The 19,241-nt window shown below is 39.6% G+C and overlaps 1 protein-coding gene across 1 annotated transcript in view; it reads right to left on the bottom strand.

The window, feature by feature from the left end:
• Positions 1-13,430: 13,430 nt before the first annotated feature.
• The window catches only part of cetn4 (centrin 4), a 32,620-nt gene continuing 26,809 nt past the window's right edge, over positions 13,431-19,241 (bottom strand). The window contains exon 5 of the mRNA XM_043674055.2: positions 13,431-14,095. Within this exon, the coding sequence (XP_043529990.1) occupies positions 14,006-14,095 (90 nt within the window). The 3' untranslated portion in view covers positions 13,431-14,005. The remainder of the gene's footprint in view (positions 14,096-19,241) is intronic.

Raw genomic sequence — 19,241 nt, 5'->3', positions numbered from 1 at the left:
TCTAAGGATCTGTCACTAACTATCTCACCATCCCCAAACCCATCAAACCTTGGAGTGCAGGTTCATAGCTCCTTGAAAGTGGAGTCGCAGGTAGATAGGCTCGTGAAGAAGGCGTTTGGTATGCTTTCCTTTATTGGTCAGAGTATTGAGTACAGGAGTTGGGAGGTCATGTTGCGGCTGTAGAGGACATTGGTTAGGCCACTGTTGAATATTGCATGCAATTCTGGTCTCCTTCCTATTGGAAAGATGTTGTGAAACTTGAAAGGGTTCAGAAAAGATTTACAAGGATATTGCCAGGGTTGGAGGATCTGAGCTACAGGGAGAGGCTGAACAGGCTGGGGCTGTTTCCCTGGAGCGTCAGAGGCTGAGGGGTGACCTTTAGAGGTTTACAAAATTATGAAGGGCATGAATAGGGTAAATAGGCAAAGTCTTTTCCCGGGGGTTGGGGAGTCCAGAACTAGATGGCATAGGTTTAGGGTGAGAGGGAAAAGATATAAAAGAGACCTAAGGGGCAACTTTTTCACACAGAGGGTGGTACATGTATGGAATGAGCTGCCAGAGGATGTGGTGGAGGCTGGTACAATTGCAACATTTAAGAGGTATTTGGATGGGTATATGAATAGGAAGGGTTTGGAGGGATATGGGCCGGGTGCTGGCAGGTGGGACTAGATTGGGTTGGGATATGTGGTCGGCATGGACGGGTTGGACCGAAGGGTCTGTTTCCATGCTGAAAATCTCTATGACTCTAAACACGTAGACATTGTCCAATGACTGTTGTAACTACTTTCTTCTTCCTTCTGTTTCTAATTAATAAACAAACTTACATTTCAATTTATTTTAATGAAAATGTGCAATTCTTCTTTTACCCAATTCCTTTTAGTATCATAAAGCAACACAGTAGCTCTGTCTATGAACAAAGCTTACACTATACAGCTGTATCTGCCTTAATCATTAAAATTCGGATCTTCCAGTCATTCAGAAGTGAGGATTATGACAGACGAACTGATCATGCCATCTGAAAAGTTACCAGAAGAGTACTTCCCACAGAATTCTTAATCTCAACTTTAGACCTAAACAATATTAACACCATGCATAGGACCCATTCCCAATGATGTCTGCACTCTCTTCCTTGAGGTAATCAATCAGTTCCTTGAAAGTGGAATTGCAAGTAGATAGAACAGTGAAGGCGGCGTTTGGTATGCTTTCCTTCATTGGTCAGAGCATTAAGTAGAAGAGTTGGGAGATCATGTTGCAGCTGTATAGGACATTGGTTAGGCCACTTTTGGAATATTGCGTGCAATTCTGGTCTCCTTTTTATCAGAAGGATGCTGTGAAATTTGAAAGGGTTCAAAGAAGATTTACAAACATGTTGCTAGGGTTGGAGGATTTGAGCTATAGGGAGGGGCTGCATAGGCTGGGGCTGTTTTCCCTGGAGCATTGAAGGCTGAGGGATGACCTTATAGAGGTTTATAAAATCATGGGGGGCATGGATAGGATAAATAGACAAGGTCTTTTTCCTGGGGTAGGGGAGTCTAGAACTAAAGTGCATAGGTTTAGGGTGAGAGGGGAAAAATTGAAAAGGGACCTAAGGGGCAACCTTTTCACGCAGAGGGTGGTGCATGTATGGAATCAGCTGTCAGAGGAAGTTCTGGAGGCTAGTACAATTACAACATTAAAAGATATCTGCATGGGTATATGAATGGAAGGGTTGAGAGAGATATGGGCTAAGTGCTGGCAAATGGGATTAGATTAGGTTAGAATATCTGGTTGGCATAGACAAGTTGGACCAAAGGGTCTGTTTCGTGCTGTACATCTCTATGACTCTAATAGGTCTCTGTGAGAGCCCAAACTAACTAGGTTGCAGATAACAAGGGTTCTATCAGAAGACGTGGACATTCATTGCTAAACTAGTGGGAGGAGAGCCTTGTGGTGCACTTGTAGTGCCCCCTCCTCAGGCATCAAGTCCCACCTGCCCCAGAGGTATGTAAAAACATGCCCAAACCATTTGGTTAAAAATCTTTTTTCAATGGGAGACCCTACCTATCATAGGCAGTCTCCTGGCTGAGGTGATGGTCATCTTGCCTCTGCTGCTCTGGGAGCGGCTTGGATTTAAAGAACTCAGCAGGACCTGTAGCCTGCTGCTGGAGAGCCTGCAGGGTTTGCTTTCATCAGGCGGGTGAACCAATCCAAAGTCAGGAATATCACCTCGCTGTAGGAAAATGACCCTTAAATTGCCTCTTAGGTGACATAATTGACCAACTATTTCTTTGGAGTACCAACTTTCTTCCCTCACCTGTCCTTTGGACATTCCCCTGCAGTTGGTGAGGTGATGGTGCGATGGCAATGTCAATGGGCAAGTAAGCCAAAAACTCAGGCTAATGTTCTAAGGATGTGTATTCAACACACACTTTGATATAGGGTGATAACCTACCTGGGTCATAATTTCCTTTCTGGAAGGAGTTCTGCTATCCCTACTACATGTAACTCCAGACCAACAACGTGTTTGACTCATTACTGCCTCCTGGCAATTAGAGATAGGCAATAAATACCAACCTAGCCAATGAAATCCACATCTCATTAACACTTAAAAGGATGGGAAAGTGTCAGGGAGTCATCCTGCAACAGAACCCCCGTATTTATACCCCAGCCATGAAATTCTGCCTCCAGGGGGCCTGAGAAATAATTTCGTGCTGCACATTGCTAGGAATGCAAACCAAATAGTACGATATCCAGATTGCATTTGAGAATTCATAAATAATTCTATCCCATGCTCTATTTCCTCAAACAAATTAAACAAAGAAAGAAATCAAACTGGAGCAAATGACTTACAAATAAATTAAGTAAATTAGACTTAAAAGTCAGGAAGAGAAATAGAATAGCATGTGAAAATAGTGACAGCAAGAGAGATAAACACAAAATCTAAGGAAATAATTTATTTGAAAAAACAAGGAGAAGGTGATATTGCAATCCAGTTGGGTTCTAAAATTGCTTTAAGTGTCATTGAGAAGTTGAATGAATTGCAGAATATGTGCAATGCAGATAAACTCTTCAGTCATGCAGTGTTGAACTTGCGTGATCATCACAACCAGGAAAAGCAGAATGGCTTTAATTTCACCATACGAATTACTAGAAAAATAAAAACTGACCAAAATCTATTTTCTTCATATTTTGGATACCATAATACTGTTATGGAAAAGAATTCCAGGATTTGGACCCAGTAACACTAGAGGAACAGCAATATATTTCCAAGTCAGGATGATGAATGACTTGGAGGGGAACTTGCAGGTGGTTATGCTTCCAAGAGTTTGCTCCCTTGTCCTTCGCGATCTAAGTGGTCATCAGTATAAGGGGTTTTGGTGAATATCTGTATGCATCTTGTAGATAGTACGCATTGTTGCTACTGAATGTCAGTGGTAGAGGGAATGGATGCTTGCTGATGTAATCCCAATCAAGCAGACTGCTTCACTACCCAAGGAATCAAATGGCATTGAATATTGTGCATTTGTCAGTCTACATCCCCATTTCTGACCTTATGGTGGAGAGAAGATCATTGATGAAGCAGGTGAAGATGATTGGGCCTTGGATCTTACCCTCAGGAACTCCTGTGGAGGTGTCCTGGAGCTGGGATGACTGACTCCAACAATCACAACCATCTTCCTATGTGCCAAATATAACTCCAACCAGCAGAGAATTTGCTCCACAATTTGCAATGATCCCAGTTTTGCTCAGGTTCCTTGATGCCACACTCATTTGAATGCAGCCTTGATGTCAAGGGCTGTCATTCTCAGCTCACCTTTGGAATTCAACAATTTTGTCCATATTTGAACAAAGGCTGTAAGTCAGGGGTAGAGAGGCCCTGCCAGAACCCAAATTGAGAATCAGTGAGTATGTTGTCACTAAGCAGATGCTGCATGATCATACTTTGATGACAATTTCTATCACTTTACTTATGATTGAGAGCAGACTGATGGGGTAGTAATTGGCCAGATTAGATTTGTCCTGCTTCTTATGTATAGAACACATCTGGGTAACTTTCCACATTGTCAGATAGATGCTATTGTACTGTATAACTGCACTGGAAAAGATTGGATTGAGGATCAGCAAGCTCTGGAGCCCTAGTCTTCAGTACCATTGCCAGAATGTTGTCAGGGCCCATAGCCTTTGCAGTATAAGTGCCTCCAAACTGTTTTTTTGATATTATGTAGAATGAATTGAATTGGCTGAAAACTAATATCTGTGAGGAGGCCGAGGTGAATCTCCACTTGGCACTTCTGCCTGAAGATTGTTCAGATGCTTTAGCCTAATGCGTTGCACTGATATGTTGGTCTCTTCCATAATTGAGAATGGAAATATTTGTGGAGCCTCCTCCTCCAGTGAGTTGTCTAATTGTTCACCACCATTCAGAACTGTATGTGGCAGGACTGCAGAGCTTAAATCTAATCCATTGGTTGGGAGATCATTTAGGAGAAAGTGAGGACTGCAGATGCTGGAGATCAGAGCTGAAAAATGTGTTGCTGGAAAAGCGCAGCAGGTCAGGCAGCATCCAAGGAGCAGGAGAATCGACATTTCGGGCATAAGCCCTTCTTCAGGAATGGGAGATCACTTAGCCATATCTCTCACTTGCTGCTTATACTGTTTGGCACACATAAGCCTGGTTGATAACTTTACCAGGTTGACACCTCATTTTTAGGTATGCCTTTTATTTAAATAGTTAAACAATTTAATACTAAAATCGAAGTTTAAGATGGACCGCCATTTGGAATTTCTGCCCTAACAACATCGTGGGTTAATCTATAGCAAAAGCACTGTATCAGTTCAAGGAGGCAGCTCACTGCCAACATCTCAAGACAATAAATGCTTGGCCAGCAGCAAAGTCCAATCTTCTGAACGAGTTAAAAAAAAACTATTTTATACAGATGTGAGATGAGCAGCAATGAGCATAAGATAGCCTGTACAACACCATATCTTTACTGCTTCTTCTAAGTACACTTTGTTAAAGGTACACAAGCTTTGGTTTATCTCCCACCCAGGAATATAAATGTTGCTAGAAGCAATTCCCAGACATGAAAGTATTCAGTTATTGAAAAAACTCAACTGAAGAAGGCAAGTAGAGGAAACTAGCCATCTCCTGACTTCATGCTGAGATAAAGCATATGAAAACTATTCTGCATGATGACAGATACCCTGATCAAATCATCACTTGTTAAATATCATGAAAACTGATGAAAGCACCTACAGCCAACAGTCAGTTCTGAGCAGAGCACCGTTTACCTCAGTAAACTAATTTACCTTAGTTCCAGTGCCCATTACCCTGGAAAAGGAAGGTTTTTTTTTTAAACTAACCTAGCGAAATGAAATCTTTCATGCTGCTAATATATAAAAATTGTAGCAAGCCTCATCAGCATTTGTTTGCAGGATGCCTTCAATGCCCTGCCCTTGGCATCTCAACACCTTCTTCTGCCTTTCAGTTTGACCTTTACATTCATGGAAGGTTCACAGAGTCATACAGATGTACAGCATGGAAACAGACCTTTCGGTCCAACCTGTCCATGCCGACCAATCTAGTCCCACCTGCCAGCACCCAGCCCATAGCCCTCCAAACCCTTCCTATTCATATACCCATCCAAATGCCTCTTAAATGTTGCAATTGTACCAGCCTCCACCACTTCCTCTGGCAGCTCATCCCATACCCGTACCACACTCTGTGTGAAAAAGTTGCCCCTTAGGTCTCTTTTATATCTTTCCCGTCTCACACTAAACCTATGCCCTCTAGTTCTGGACTCGCCAACCCCCGGAAGCAGAATAGTATCAGAATATCGCTAGTTATGAGTGCTGTAATAGCTCCTTCCCTAGCGCTGGGCGTGAGACAAACAAAGTATTTCAGGCTGCTGCATCTTTGCCTCTGTGTACTGAAGGGAACCTGGTGCTGCATCTATGTCAAAATAAAGATGAACAAAATGAAAGGGAACCTGACACCTTAAGAGTTTGGAGCTACAATTGATATCTGCTGATGGTAGCTAAGACTTGCATGTGTGCTTTGAACCAAAGGTCTTCTCAACTCATGAAAAGGCCAAATGTAACAGCGTGGTGTCAGAAAGGCAGAGAAATCTTTTTTCCATAGTTGTGCTTTGTGACTCAATTTGCACCTTCATTGAATAGTCAAATTCCAGTCCCGGGGCCCCATCTCTAAAGAAAGATATACTAATGTTGGATATATTAATTCAAATATTCAATAGAATAATTCTTGGGAAATTAGGTTATCCTATGATAACAGACTGACCAAGTTGGGCTTACGGTCTCTGAATTTTGCAAGAGACATGTGTAGAGGCCGGGGGCAGGGGAGTTGATCTCAATAAGACCTACATGATTCTGGAGGGAAATTAACAGTTCTGGAAGAATAGCAGATCTGGTTTTTAAGTTTCTGAAGAACCAGGTAAACAAATTAAACACAGAATTCTGTTCTTTCAGCTGGGGAATCTAGAACACAAGGGGCAGGGAATGATCATTTAGGATTGTGATACGAAATTTCTTTGCTCAAAGAATTGTGAATCTTTGAAACTGTGTACCCCAGATGGTTGTCGATGCTTCATCGTTGAGTATATTAATATACTTAAGGCTAAGTTAAACAGATGTTTTTCTCTCAGGAAACCAAGGAATATGGGTGTGGATATGTGTGTCTGTTTATTACTTTGGAATTAACTACTATAGTGAGCTTTGTAATCTTGTTGTTTGGAACTTTGTATTAACTATCATCCCAAATATTACTAAAAAGTGGTAACACTAAATTCTCTGCGTTGGCACATATGTGTTGCATATCTTGGTAATGGAGTTGATAAAGTAAGATAGAGAAGCTGTCAGAGAAAAGGTAAACTTACAAAATGATTAACATGTGAACACCAAGGTGCTAGGTGCTTTTCATCATTTATATAAATAATTTGGCTATGAACATAGGAGGTATAGTTAGTAAGTTTGCAGATACACCAAAATTGGAGGTGTAGTGAACTGCGAAGAAGGTTACCTCAGAACACAACAAGATCTTGATCAGATGGGCCAATGGGCTGAGGAGTGGCAGATAGAGTTTAATTTAGATAAATGTGCTGCATTTTGGAAAGGCAAATCAGAGCAGGACTTAATGGTGAGGTCCTAGGGAGTGTGTTGCTGAACAAAGAGACCGAGGAGTGCAGGTTCATAATTCCTTGCAAGTAGAGTCACAGGTAGATAGGATAGTGAAGGTGGTGTGTGGTATGCTTTCCTTTATTGGACAGAGTATTGAGTACAGGAGTTGGGAGGGTCACATTGCGGCTGTACAGGACATTGGTCAAGCCACTTTTGAAATATTGCCGGAGGAAGCGGTGGAGTCTCGTACAAATTACAACACTTAAAAAAACACTTTTGGAATATTGTGTGCAATTCTGGTCTCTCTCTGATTGGAAGGATGTTGTGTAACTTGAGAGGGTTCAGAAAAGATTTACGAGGACGTTGCCAAGATTGGAGGATTTGAGCTACAGGGAGAGGCTGAATAGGCTGGAGCACTGGAGGATGAGGGGTGACCTTAGAGATTTAGAAAATCATGAGGGGCATGGATAGGATAAATAGACAAGGTCATTTCCTGGAGGGAGGGGGTCTAGAAGGCATAGATTTAAGGTCAGAGGGGAAAAACTTAAAAGGGACCCAAAGGGCAATATTTTCAAACAGAAGTTGGTGCATGTGTGGAATGAGCTGCCAGAGGAAGTGGTGGAGGCTGGTACAATTACAACATTTAAAAGGCATCTTGACCGGTATATGAATAGGAAGGGTTTACAGGGATATGGGCCAAGTGTTGGCAAATGGGACTAGATTAGATTAGGATATCTGGTCAGCATGAATGAGTTGACTGAAGGGTCTGTTTCCATGCTGTACACCTCTGACTCTAATCAGGAATTGGGCATTTTTGTTCAGGAAATCTTAGATTGATGATACACGATTAAACCAATTAGAGTTCATTATAGCTCTGATCATGCACAGATATTGGCCAGTAAGAGATAAAAAGTCCTGAGGTTTAGTGGTTCATTACACAGGATGAAAGGTCAATAACTGAAGATGAAATTCAGTCCATAGAACAGAACAAGAGACCTGTACCCAGTCAGTGTTGCGAACTGGTATACTAAAGTGAATAGACTGTAAAACCACTGCTTTGATTACAAGTACTAAAGAAAAAAATTACTGTGATAAACTTTATACATTCTGTAAAATTTGTGAAAACATATTCTTACCTGGATTGGGTCGTGTAACTAGTCAAGAATAGTAAACTTTCAGATGTTTTGTGTTACTCAGTCATGGGATGTAGGCATCGAAGGCTTGGCCAGCATTTATTGCTGGAAGGGTAGTTAAGAGTCAACCACATTGCTATGGGTCTGGAATAAAATATAGGCCAGAGCAGGTAAAAAGACATCTGTGAACCAAATGGGCTTTTATGACAACTGACAGTTGTCACCCATTAGATGAGTTTTTAATTCCAGATTTTTATTGACCTTGGTGGGGTTTGAACCCATGTATTCAGAAAATTAGCTGGATTACCAGCATAGTTACATTTGTATCGCAAATGACTGTCTCAGACTATAATTATAATCAATGTAGATCTTACAACTAAACCCAAAGTTCTAAGGTTGCCACCTTATTTGGGGCCACAGAAAGAACTGTTGGTGTAGTGCGCTCCCCTTCTTCTCAGCCTGTGCTTATCATAAGTCAAGGCTCGACAGTGTTCGACTTTGCTTTTGTCCTGCTTAGCTCTTGTTATTTCTCTGGAGGTTGTGGGGTCCTACACTTGGCCACTTGAGTCTCGAAGTCCAGCACTTACCATGAATCCAGCTGCGATGCTCCCCATACTGAGCTGCAACCTGTCTGAGATCAGGCAGATGTTAACCAGAAATTACTTGTTGAGTTTACATAATTTAATCCAATTGGTAAGGCTTTAATCTACTTTTCCCATATTATCAAAGGTAGGCACTACCCAATCAATGTTTGAAAGTCAGCTTCAGTACAGAGTGATGGTCAGAACCGCAGTGTAGAAAGCACTATTTTAGCAGTGAGTTTCTCAACCTAAAAGCAATTCTGCGCAGGTTTCCTAGAACTGGGGCAATCAGCTGGGCAAATGCTATTTTCTCTGATGCAACTTCATTTGTGAAACCTCTTTATCTACTGTTCTTAATAAGACAAAGCATTTCAACTCAAAAAAAACCTAACCGCAAAAAAAAACCCAACCATCCACCCACACAAAATTCAATAAGAAGCTGTGAAACAGACCTGTGGCAAATACTTTTTGTTTTGTGTCACAGGAGACAATAAAATGCTTAAATTGTATCAGTCTGCAAATGTCACTATTCTCCACTTCGCTGGATTAAGAAGCAATCAAATGATTAGTTCAGGGTTCATGTTATGGTTAAAAATTTGCATTGCCATTTTAAGATCTTGAGAGTTATACTGATCACTTTTTAAGGTCTTCCCTTTAGATAACTGTTGTAAACTACTGACATGAAACATTAACAAGTGTAAATGAGATGATATCTTCAAAGATTTCATACCTGAAACTACTTTAGATTTAGTAAACCAGTTTCCTCCTTTGGCAATTAGTTCAATACAGACAATGATTTGAACTCCCAACATACAGAATTTTTCCCCACCGCTATAAAGTAAGGGAAAGTTCCATCCATATCGTTAATGAGACTTACCTTTTTATCATAGGTGATTCCTTTTTCTCATTCCCCTGAAGGCACTGACTCAACAGTTGGGTGGATTCCCATGGGTTCTGGCAACTCCCCATACCTCATCCAAACATTTTTTTTTAAAAAGTATTCAAGCTTAAACAAGTTTAAGCAATAATGAACTTAAGCATTGGGGAAGGAGAAACAACATAATGAAGCTATGCTTACCCGGAGCTTGTATCTATTGTATATACATCTATACGCGCCACTGTTAGTTGCTGGAACACATAACTTGAGCATTTTTTCGCTACTTATCCTAGGATTCCTGATGCAGATTTTGAAGCCTTTGCTACTCGTTGAGAACAGCTAACTCAAAGACTGAATCTCATCAGTATGGCTTAATATCGCAACCACTATGCAAACCATCAAAAATGCATTTCTAATTTAAGGAAGAAAGCAAACAAAACACCAGTGGTAACAACAGAAGGCTATGTGAATCATTCAAGATCATTTATTGTCAATAGGGTGGCACTGAGGACATTATCTTTTCAGTCTCGTCACCTCAGTTTAAAAGCTTTGTAAGGTGAATCTAAGTGAGATCCTGATGAGTATGAGCTCCTGCATAAAACTGAAGTATGTAGAATATATCAACCGCATAGGACCTCTTCCTTTCCTCTTGTAAGTACTTTGATGAATTTATTGATGACATGTCCTACATCTCAATTTGAACAAAACATTTTAGTGACCATGATTTCCTCATATTCCATTTCTACCTCCTCGCATGATTTCTCAGTTCCCACTTACAAGGATGGATTGCCTCTCAATATTCACTATAAGCTCATCAACTAGACTACCTCACATCCCTATTTCTTATAAGAGACTCTCTTTCATTCTTCCAGTTCATCAGTTCTAACAATGAAATCCTTCATACCAGTAATATTGTATCAACCTTTCTTGGCACGGCTCTCAACGATGTCTGTTCCATTTCCTGAACATCTGCTTTCACTCCCATTACAGCCACAGTACAATGATGGGTTTTCCTGGTTTCCATCTTCCAACCCAACAACATCCACATTCAAAACACCATCCTCTGTCATTCCTACCTTACGTCCCTTTCCTGCATTTCAAAAGGTCTGTCACAATATTGTGGTCCACTAACAAAAACAGAAATTGCTGGAGAAATTCAGCATATCTAGCAGCATTTGTGGAGAGAGAAATGTAGTTAACATTTCAAGTCTAATAACCCTTCTTCAGAGTGGTCCATTCTTCTATCACCCCCAACACCCAATTCCTTTCTGACAGAAGCACAGGACATCTCCTTTTACTTCTTCCATTTTCACAATCAAAGTCATTTCAGGAACAATAGCGATTAACTTGTACTTTTCAGTTGGGTGTACTTTATTTGCTGCTCACAATCTAACTTCCTCTACGCTGGGAAGGCAAATCAATAATTGGGTGATCTCTCTGCAGAGATTCTTTGGTTCTTGTCCTTTTAACATTGTTTCACCTTTCCCCTGCATTCCATTCCATCATAGTTTTTAAATTCTTCTCCTCCTACCTTTCCCTGCCTTGCTTAAAAGTCGGTATATTTCTACAGTACTGATGAAGAGTACAGCCAGGGAAAACAGCCCCAGCCTGTTCAGCCTCTCTCTGTAGCTCAGATTCTCCAACCCTGGCAACATCCTTGTAAATCTTTTCTGAACCCTTTCAAGTTTCACAACATCTTTCCGATGGGAAGGAGACCAGAATTGCACGCAATATTCCAACAGTGGCCTAACCAATGTCCTGTACAGCCACATCATGATGTTTTCTCGACAGCTACTTTTCTCATTTTCAGGAGTTACATTTTGGTTTTTATGCCTCTTTTTTAAACACTCACTAACTCCTTTAATGGATTATGAATTCAGTAGCAACATCATTTTCTGCATATGCATTAATATTTTAGTATGTGGACTGAAACAGAAGCAGGTTTAGAAAAATTCAGCAAAATCCTCAACAATCATCACTGCTACATTAAACTTCAAATCAGAGCATGCAAGGAAAGTATTAATTTCCCAGACATTATTGTACTTAAATTGACAGTCATACATCAACAGCAGAAGTTTAAAAAAAAACTGACACACACTTCTACACTCAAAAGCTATGACCAGGAACATACTTTCAAAGCTAAATTTTCACCTCTCTAACATAGTCAAATACAGCTTAAGTAATTCATGCTATGTGAGACATTTTGAGATAAGACATCATAAATGTTTACACCCAAAGTCCCAGCACTTGATCTCCAGGCTTTGGTCTGGTAAGTGTTGCATCTCGTTCCCCACCATCCCAAGCTGTCCACACACCTCAGCCTCAGCAGCCTTCCTGACTGCCAGCAAAACAAGTAAGATTGTGAGGAGGTTTGACTGGTTGAATGTGGAAAGTATGTTTCCTTTTCTGGGAGTGCCACAAGGATCGGTGCTGGGTCCACTACTTTTCGACATTCATATCAATGATTTGGACGTGAGCATAAGAGGTATAGGTAATAAGTTTGCAGATGACACCAAAATTGGTGGTATAGAGGACAGCAAAGAAGGTTACCTCAGATTACAACAGGATCTGGACCAGATGGGTCAATTGGCTGAGAAGTGGCAGCTGAAGTTTAATTCGGATAAATGCGAGGTGTTGCATTTTGGGAAAGCAAATCTTAGCAGGACCTGTACACTTAATGGTAAGGTCCTAGGGAGTGTTGCTGAACAAAGAGACCTTGGAGTGCAGGTTCATAGCTCCTTGAAAGTGGAGTCGCAGATAGATAGGATAGTGAAGGCGTTTGGTATGCTTTCCTTTATCGGTCAGAATATTGAGTACAGGAACTAGGGGTTATTGCTTAAAGTAAGCGGTCATCTATTTAAGACAATAGTAAAGAGGATTTAATCTCTCTTTTAGATGGTCATGACACTTTGGAACACCTTTCCTCAATGGGCAATGGAATGGTGAATGGTGAAAGAGGTGAATAGATTCTTGGTAACTCTAAGTAGAAATGGGGAGTTAAAGTTGTGATGTGATCAGCCACAATCTTATTAAATGATGGTGCAGGTTCCAGGGACTGAATGGTTGACTCCTAACTTGTATATTTGCTCATATGTTCTTGCTGCTCCTCCAGTCACAGGCTGCTTCTTTCCCGCATAATCCTATATGCGGGATAATCCTATCAACAACAATGAAGGAAAACAAGTCTGCAATTGAAGGAACACGTCCTCAGATTCAGTCTATACTACTTATAGGATTGAATTATCCAGGGAATTTTCCAATTCATGGCAAGTGTAAGAGGTAGCATTGGTCATCAATGTACTGGAAAAAAGAAGAGATGAGTTGAGGGCCAGAGTAGGACTAGAATAATTAATGTTTGACATATGCAACAAAGGCAGGCATAACAGTGACCCATGTAGGTACCTAGTGCAACATAGTTTATTTGTGGAAAGTGAGAGGAATTTAAATAGAAGTTGTTTAGAATCTTTTTTGTCCACAGATCTTGTGGTTTTACAGCTTCTTCTGTTCTTATTTTAGACTTCCACCATTCAAATCATTTTGATTTTATAAAAATAATGTTTATTATTTTTCAGAATTCAAAATGTATAAAATGAGAATAGTTGTTTTAAAAATCCTACTACACTTAATACACTTACTTCAAACTACAGTTCCCCATTATCCACTGATTCCACCAGATGAACTGTTAAATTAATGTTATCTGAATAACAATTAGACAAATCCAGACCATTTCCAATAACTTGTTTTAAAAACAACCGATAAACAGGAGTGGTTTGAACAACACCACTGGCAAGAATATCCGTTACATAGTTACAAAACATAGCGTTAATATTTCACTTAAGAACATAACACAGTTTTATCAGAATGCTTACATTTTTTAATTTACATGACCCGTTGACTGTGTACTGCCAGAAATTTTAATTGTGACATTTGCACTTCTGTGACACTTAAAGACACTTGTTTTTATAAAGTGGAATGTAATGATCAGAAATGAAAAGGTCATTATTAACTGCTATTTCACAATACTACAGAAACTGAATTGTGCAATACAATGTGGAGCAACAGAGAGTTTAAAAAATGAGCAGAATGTAATTTTTAGATCTCTTCTATGAAAATGAGTAAACGATCAATAAAAGTGAAATGTGTATTACTTGTTAAAATTTGCATTTCCTGCATTAAAATTAAATAACTGATTAAGAATTCAAATATACCAAAACTCAACAGCTTTTCTTCATTCTTTATTACTTAAATAAAAACAAGTCACAAATAGTACTACTCTAAGACTGTAGAACAATATAAAATCAATAGAGGCTTGTTTTTTTCATGATCCGCAAAAATTCTTGTTCATTTATCTCACCATCACCATCACGGTCAGCTTCATCAATCATTTCCTGTTTATGAATTGAAACAAATTTTTAAATATTATTTGAAGTAGCATTTCTTCCTATTTGACTAACGTACTTGCAGATCACCAGTGCCACTTTTTACAGTGAACATGGATCATTGCTTTATGGGAGATAACTCGGTGGGCCAGGTCTTTGGTTTCATGTGACATATGCTGTTCAGACTTTTTCCTGCACCCCTCAGTTCAAAGTGTTTATGTACTTTATGTAACTTGTTGAAAATACAAGCTCGTAAAGACATTGCAAGCCAATGAGAGATCTGGGGACCTGAATGAACAGTAGTTACAAATATTTCTGCCTAGACAATGAGATTTATGGATTAAGAAAGAAACATGGAAATAAGGGAGAAGGAAGGAAAACTAAATTGGGTTAATTGAAGTCAAATAAAGAACCAAAAGTAAAATTTAATTGGAACACAACAAATTGGATTAGGAGAGGAATTTAAGCAACTGGATTAAGAGAGAAAACAAAAGGAAAACTAAAAATTTTTTTTTAAAACTCAAACAATAGTCTGTATGCAGGAGAAATATATTGAATAATCTTAATTGTTTCCTTTATGGATCTGAGAATTTGATTGAGATAGTTGATATTGCAATGCCATTGTTAAAAATGTAATTGCTGATAAATTTCATCCTTAACTTTTGTGAGAAGTTTGATTGGAAATCATTGTGCAAACCCAGCAAGATCTTAAAAGCAGGGACAGCAAGAGCAAGTTTGCTTGTGTGCAAAGCAAATGATGGAGAGATGTTAGTTAATTAGAAAACTCCAGAAACTTGCAACTCACAGTACATCTCTTAATCCCCTGAATATACTCATCTATTTTCACATAATAATGTCAAATTCAATTTTAATTGATATATACCATATTTAAAAAGCAGATATTAGATAGGCTGATGCATAATTAAAATCTAATGGGAAAGAAGCCCTATTGTCTTCTGTGACTTCAGCAACTTTACCCTTTATTGTTTAATAGAGTAAAATGAAATAAAGGAGGGAGGACATTTGTATCGAGCATAAACATTGGTGTAGACTTGTTGGGCCAAATAATGTTTTGTACTGTAAAATGCAATGTAATTATGTACTTGCCCCATTTCATTATCTAGAATTAGATTCAACTGTCTCTTTTCTATTATTGGATAAAATTAAAGATCTAGGAAGCAAACCCAGAAACAGTGATAAACTTTTGATTCATGTTCAGCCACTCAGACTTCACCAACATTCAATGAATATTGAATATATAGTCAGTGGCCCTGCTACTGCTCTTGCAAAACTTACATCATCGTAGTGATATCTCAAAACTTTTCCTACTTTCGGCCCCATATATCTTTGGATAATTATTAATGGATTATTCAGTTTTCTTATTTCTAAATTTGTTTTCATATATTTTCATATATGTCTTATATTTCCTTCATGAGTTCAATAATAGATAATAAATAGCAATATTGTTTGATAGTCTACAATAAACTACCAATAGCCTAACTATTCTATCTTATTCCCAAATCTCTAACCAAATATATCCAGTCTGGTTTAGTATTACCTCTAACCCTTACATTCTGCTGCTGTAATAGAATTTTTGATTAACACTGATGACCTGTTTTCTCCTATCCTATTTACAAAATATTGAAAAGGAATAATAATGTTCATTTTCTAGTCTAACCTTATTGTATGCCATGTTTCTTAATGCTATATGCCCATTGCAATTTTTGGCATCAACTAATCAGTTCTATTTTAAAACTTCAATGCTTCGGATATAAACCTGCCGCTGTCCATTTGGCAACCATACTCTATTTTCGGGACTTTCCAGTAATTTTTTTCTTTTTTAGCTTTTCTATTTTTATTTTACTTTCTGCTCCCTCATTTTGTTTTATTTCTGTCTTGATTGCCATTAAATCCTCTGTATCGTGGTATCGCTTTTGACTCTGAACAAAAAGGCTGTGTGTTCCAGTTTCACTCCAGAAACTTGGAGACACAGAATTTAAACCAATATGCGAGTACAGTGCACCATTCTTTCAGTGTCATTCTTCTTATTGTCTGATGAGACAAGAAAACAAGGCTGATGTGGGTGAATGTAAATAGCACAATAATTGTCCATTTGGTTTGACCAATTTCTACTGACTCCTAAAAATAAGATTATCCAATTATTATCAAAACGCTGATTATGCAATGTCCCCCTGCTGCACCTTCAATATTATAACTAGGGAGAGAATAGGCCCCTCAAAGATCAGCAAGACAGCCAATGTGTGGAGGTGCATGAGATGGGGGAGACACTAAACAAATATTTTGCATCAGTATTTACTGTGGAAAACGACATGGAAGATATAGAATGTGGGGAAATAGATGGTGACATCTTGAAAAATGTCCATATTACAGAAAAAATGGTGCTGGATATCTTAAATTGCATAAAGGTGTATCCCGGACCTGATTAGGTCTGTGGGAAGCTAGGGAAGTGATTACTCAGCCCCATGCTTAGATACTTGTATCATCTATAGTCACAGGTGAGGTGCCGAAAGACTGGAAGTTGGCTAACGTGGTGTCACTATTTAAGAAAGATGGTAAGGAAAAGCCAGGGAACTATAGACCGGTGAGCCTGACATCGGTGTTGGAGGGAATCCTGAGGGACAGGATTTACATGTATCTGGAAAGGCAAGGACTGATTAGGGATAGTCGACATGGCTTTGTGCGTGGGAAATCATGTCTGACCAACTTGATTGAGTTTTTTGAAGAAATAACAAAGAGGATCGAGGAGGTAAGAGTGGTGGACGTGATCTATATGGACTTTAGTAAGGCATTCAACAAAGTTCGTCATGGTAGACTGGTTAACAAAGTTAGGAGAAAGTGAGGACTGCAGATGCTGGAGATCAGAGCTGGAAAGTGTGTTGCTGGAAAAGCGCAGCTTTGGTTAACAAAGTTAGACGTCATGGAATACAGGCAGAATTAGCCATCTGAATACAGAACTGGCTCAAAGGTAGAAGACAGAGGGTGGTGGTGGAGGGTTGCCTTTCAGACTGGAGGTCTGTGACCAGTGGAGTGCCACAAGGATCAGTGCTGGGTCCACTGCTTTTCGTCATTCACATAAATGACTTGGATGTGAACACAGGAGGTGTAGTTAGTAAGCTTACAGACAACATCAAAATTGGAGGTGTAGTGAAGAACGAAGAAGATTACCTCAGAGTACAATGGGATCTTGGGCCAATGGGCTGAGGAATGACAGATGGAGTTTAATTTAAATCAATGTGAGATGCTGCATTTTGGTATGGTAAAACAGAGCAGGACTTATACATTTAATGGTAAGGTTCTGCAGAGTGATGCTGAACAAAGACCTTGGAGTGCAGGTTCACAGTTCCATGAAAGGGGAGTTACAGGTAGATATGTTAGTGAAGAAAGCATTTGATATGCTTTCCTTTATTGGTCAGAGCATTAAATATAGGAGTTGGGAGGTTGTTGCAGCTGTACAAGACATTGGTTAGGCCACTTATGGAATATTGTGTGCAATCCTGGTCTCCTTCCTATTTGAAGGATGCTGTGAAACTTGAAAGGATTCAGAAGATTTACAAGCATGTTGCCAGGGTTGGAGGTCTGAGCTATAGGAAGAGGCTGAAAAGGCTGGGGCTGTTTTCCCTGTGGAGCATCAGAGGTTGAGGAGTGACCTTATAGAGGTTTATAAAAGCATGAGGGGCATGGATAGGGTAAATAGACAAGGTATTTTATCTGGGGTCGGGCAGTCCAGAATTGGAGGGCATAAGTTTAGATTGAGAGGGGAAAATTTTAAAAGGGACCCAAGGGGCAACTTTTTCAGACAGAGATTGATTCATGTATGAAATGAACTGGCAGAGGAAGTGGCAGAGGCTGGTATAATTTCTATATTTACAAGGCATCTGGATGGGTATATGAATAGGAATGGTTCAGAGGGATATGGGCCAACTGCTGGCAAATGGAACTAGATTAGGTTAGGATATCTGGACAGTATGAACATGTTGGACCGAAGGGTCTTCTTCTGTACTGTACATCTCTATGACTCTAAGCGGATGTGCCACGCTTAAAGAAAATTGACCTCTAGTGCCTAGGGTTGTGCAGGTTAAGTGGGTTAGCTATGGTAAAAACCAAATGAGAGGTTGTGGTGATGGGGTGGGATTTTCTTCAGAGAGTCAGTGTAGATTCAATGGCTGGATAGCCTCTTTCTGAACTGTAGGGAGTCTATGACTCTACCTAAGACCCACTTTTAATTCCAAATGTGTTACCAGTGAGATGGTGATTGGCCAGATACATTTGTGTTACTTGTTTGTACACAAAATAAAGTTTGGAAATTTTTCACAATATCTGGTAAATCCCAGTGTTTTATAGTGAACTATTGTATGATTACACTATTGAGAAGAACCAATTATTGGTTATCAGTGAATTTAAGAGAGTTACTGAGGAAATAAAGTTCCTGCATCTCTGATTCATCTCCACATCACAAATTTCTCCGATTTCTTAAAGTAATTGTCTTTCTGTCATTTTTGTTTTTTTTCTCACTTAAATTAAATTAGATTAGATTCCCTACAGTGTGGAAACAGGCCCTTCGGCCCAACAAATCCACACCGACCCTCCGAAGAGCAACCCACCCAGACCCGTTCCCCTCCATTCACCCCTTGAACTAATACATCTCCCACTATGGGCAATTTAGCATGGCCAATTCACCTAACCTGCACATCTTTGGACTGTGGGAGGAAACAGGAGCAAACCCACGCAGACATGGGGAGAATGTACAAACTCCACACAGACAGTTGCCCAAGGTGGGAACTGAACACAGGTCCCTGGCACTGTGAGGCAGCAGTGCTAACCACTGAGCCACCGTGCCGTCCTTGCTGTAGAGTGATTTCCTATTGCTTAAAATTCTATATAAAACAGCCACATGTACACAGTAAGGTACAAAGATAGTGCTCTGAAGAAGGATTACTGGATGCAGACCATTATCTCTGCTTTCTCTCCACAGATGCTGCCTGACCTGCTGAATTTTTCCAGCAATTTCTAATTTTGTTTCTGATTTCCAGTATCTGCAATTCCTTATTTTTTTCTTAAATGCAGAGGACCTGATCTTAAGTAGGCAAACATCATAACATTGAGACATCACATGATCAGACCTCCAGAGTTGGTA

Source organism: Chiloscyllium plagiosum, unplaced genomic scaffold (assembly GCF_037043375.1).
Source record: "Chiloscyllium plagiosum isolate Xiang-an unplaced genomic scaffold, Cpla_swu_hap1 HiC_scaffold_36, whole genome shotgun sequence".
Lineage (NCBI taxonomy): Eukaryota > Metazoa > Chordata > Chondrichthyes > Orectolobiformes > Hemiscylliidae > Chiloscyllium > Chiloscyllium plagiosum.
The sequence above is the reverse complement of the archived record's forward strand: the minus strand, read 5'-3'. Positions and strand labels throughout refer to the sequence as shown.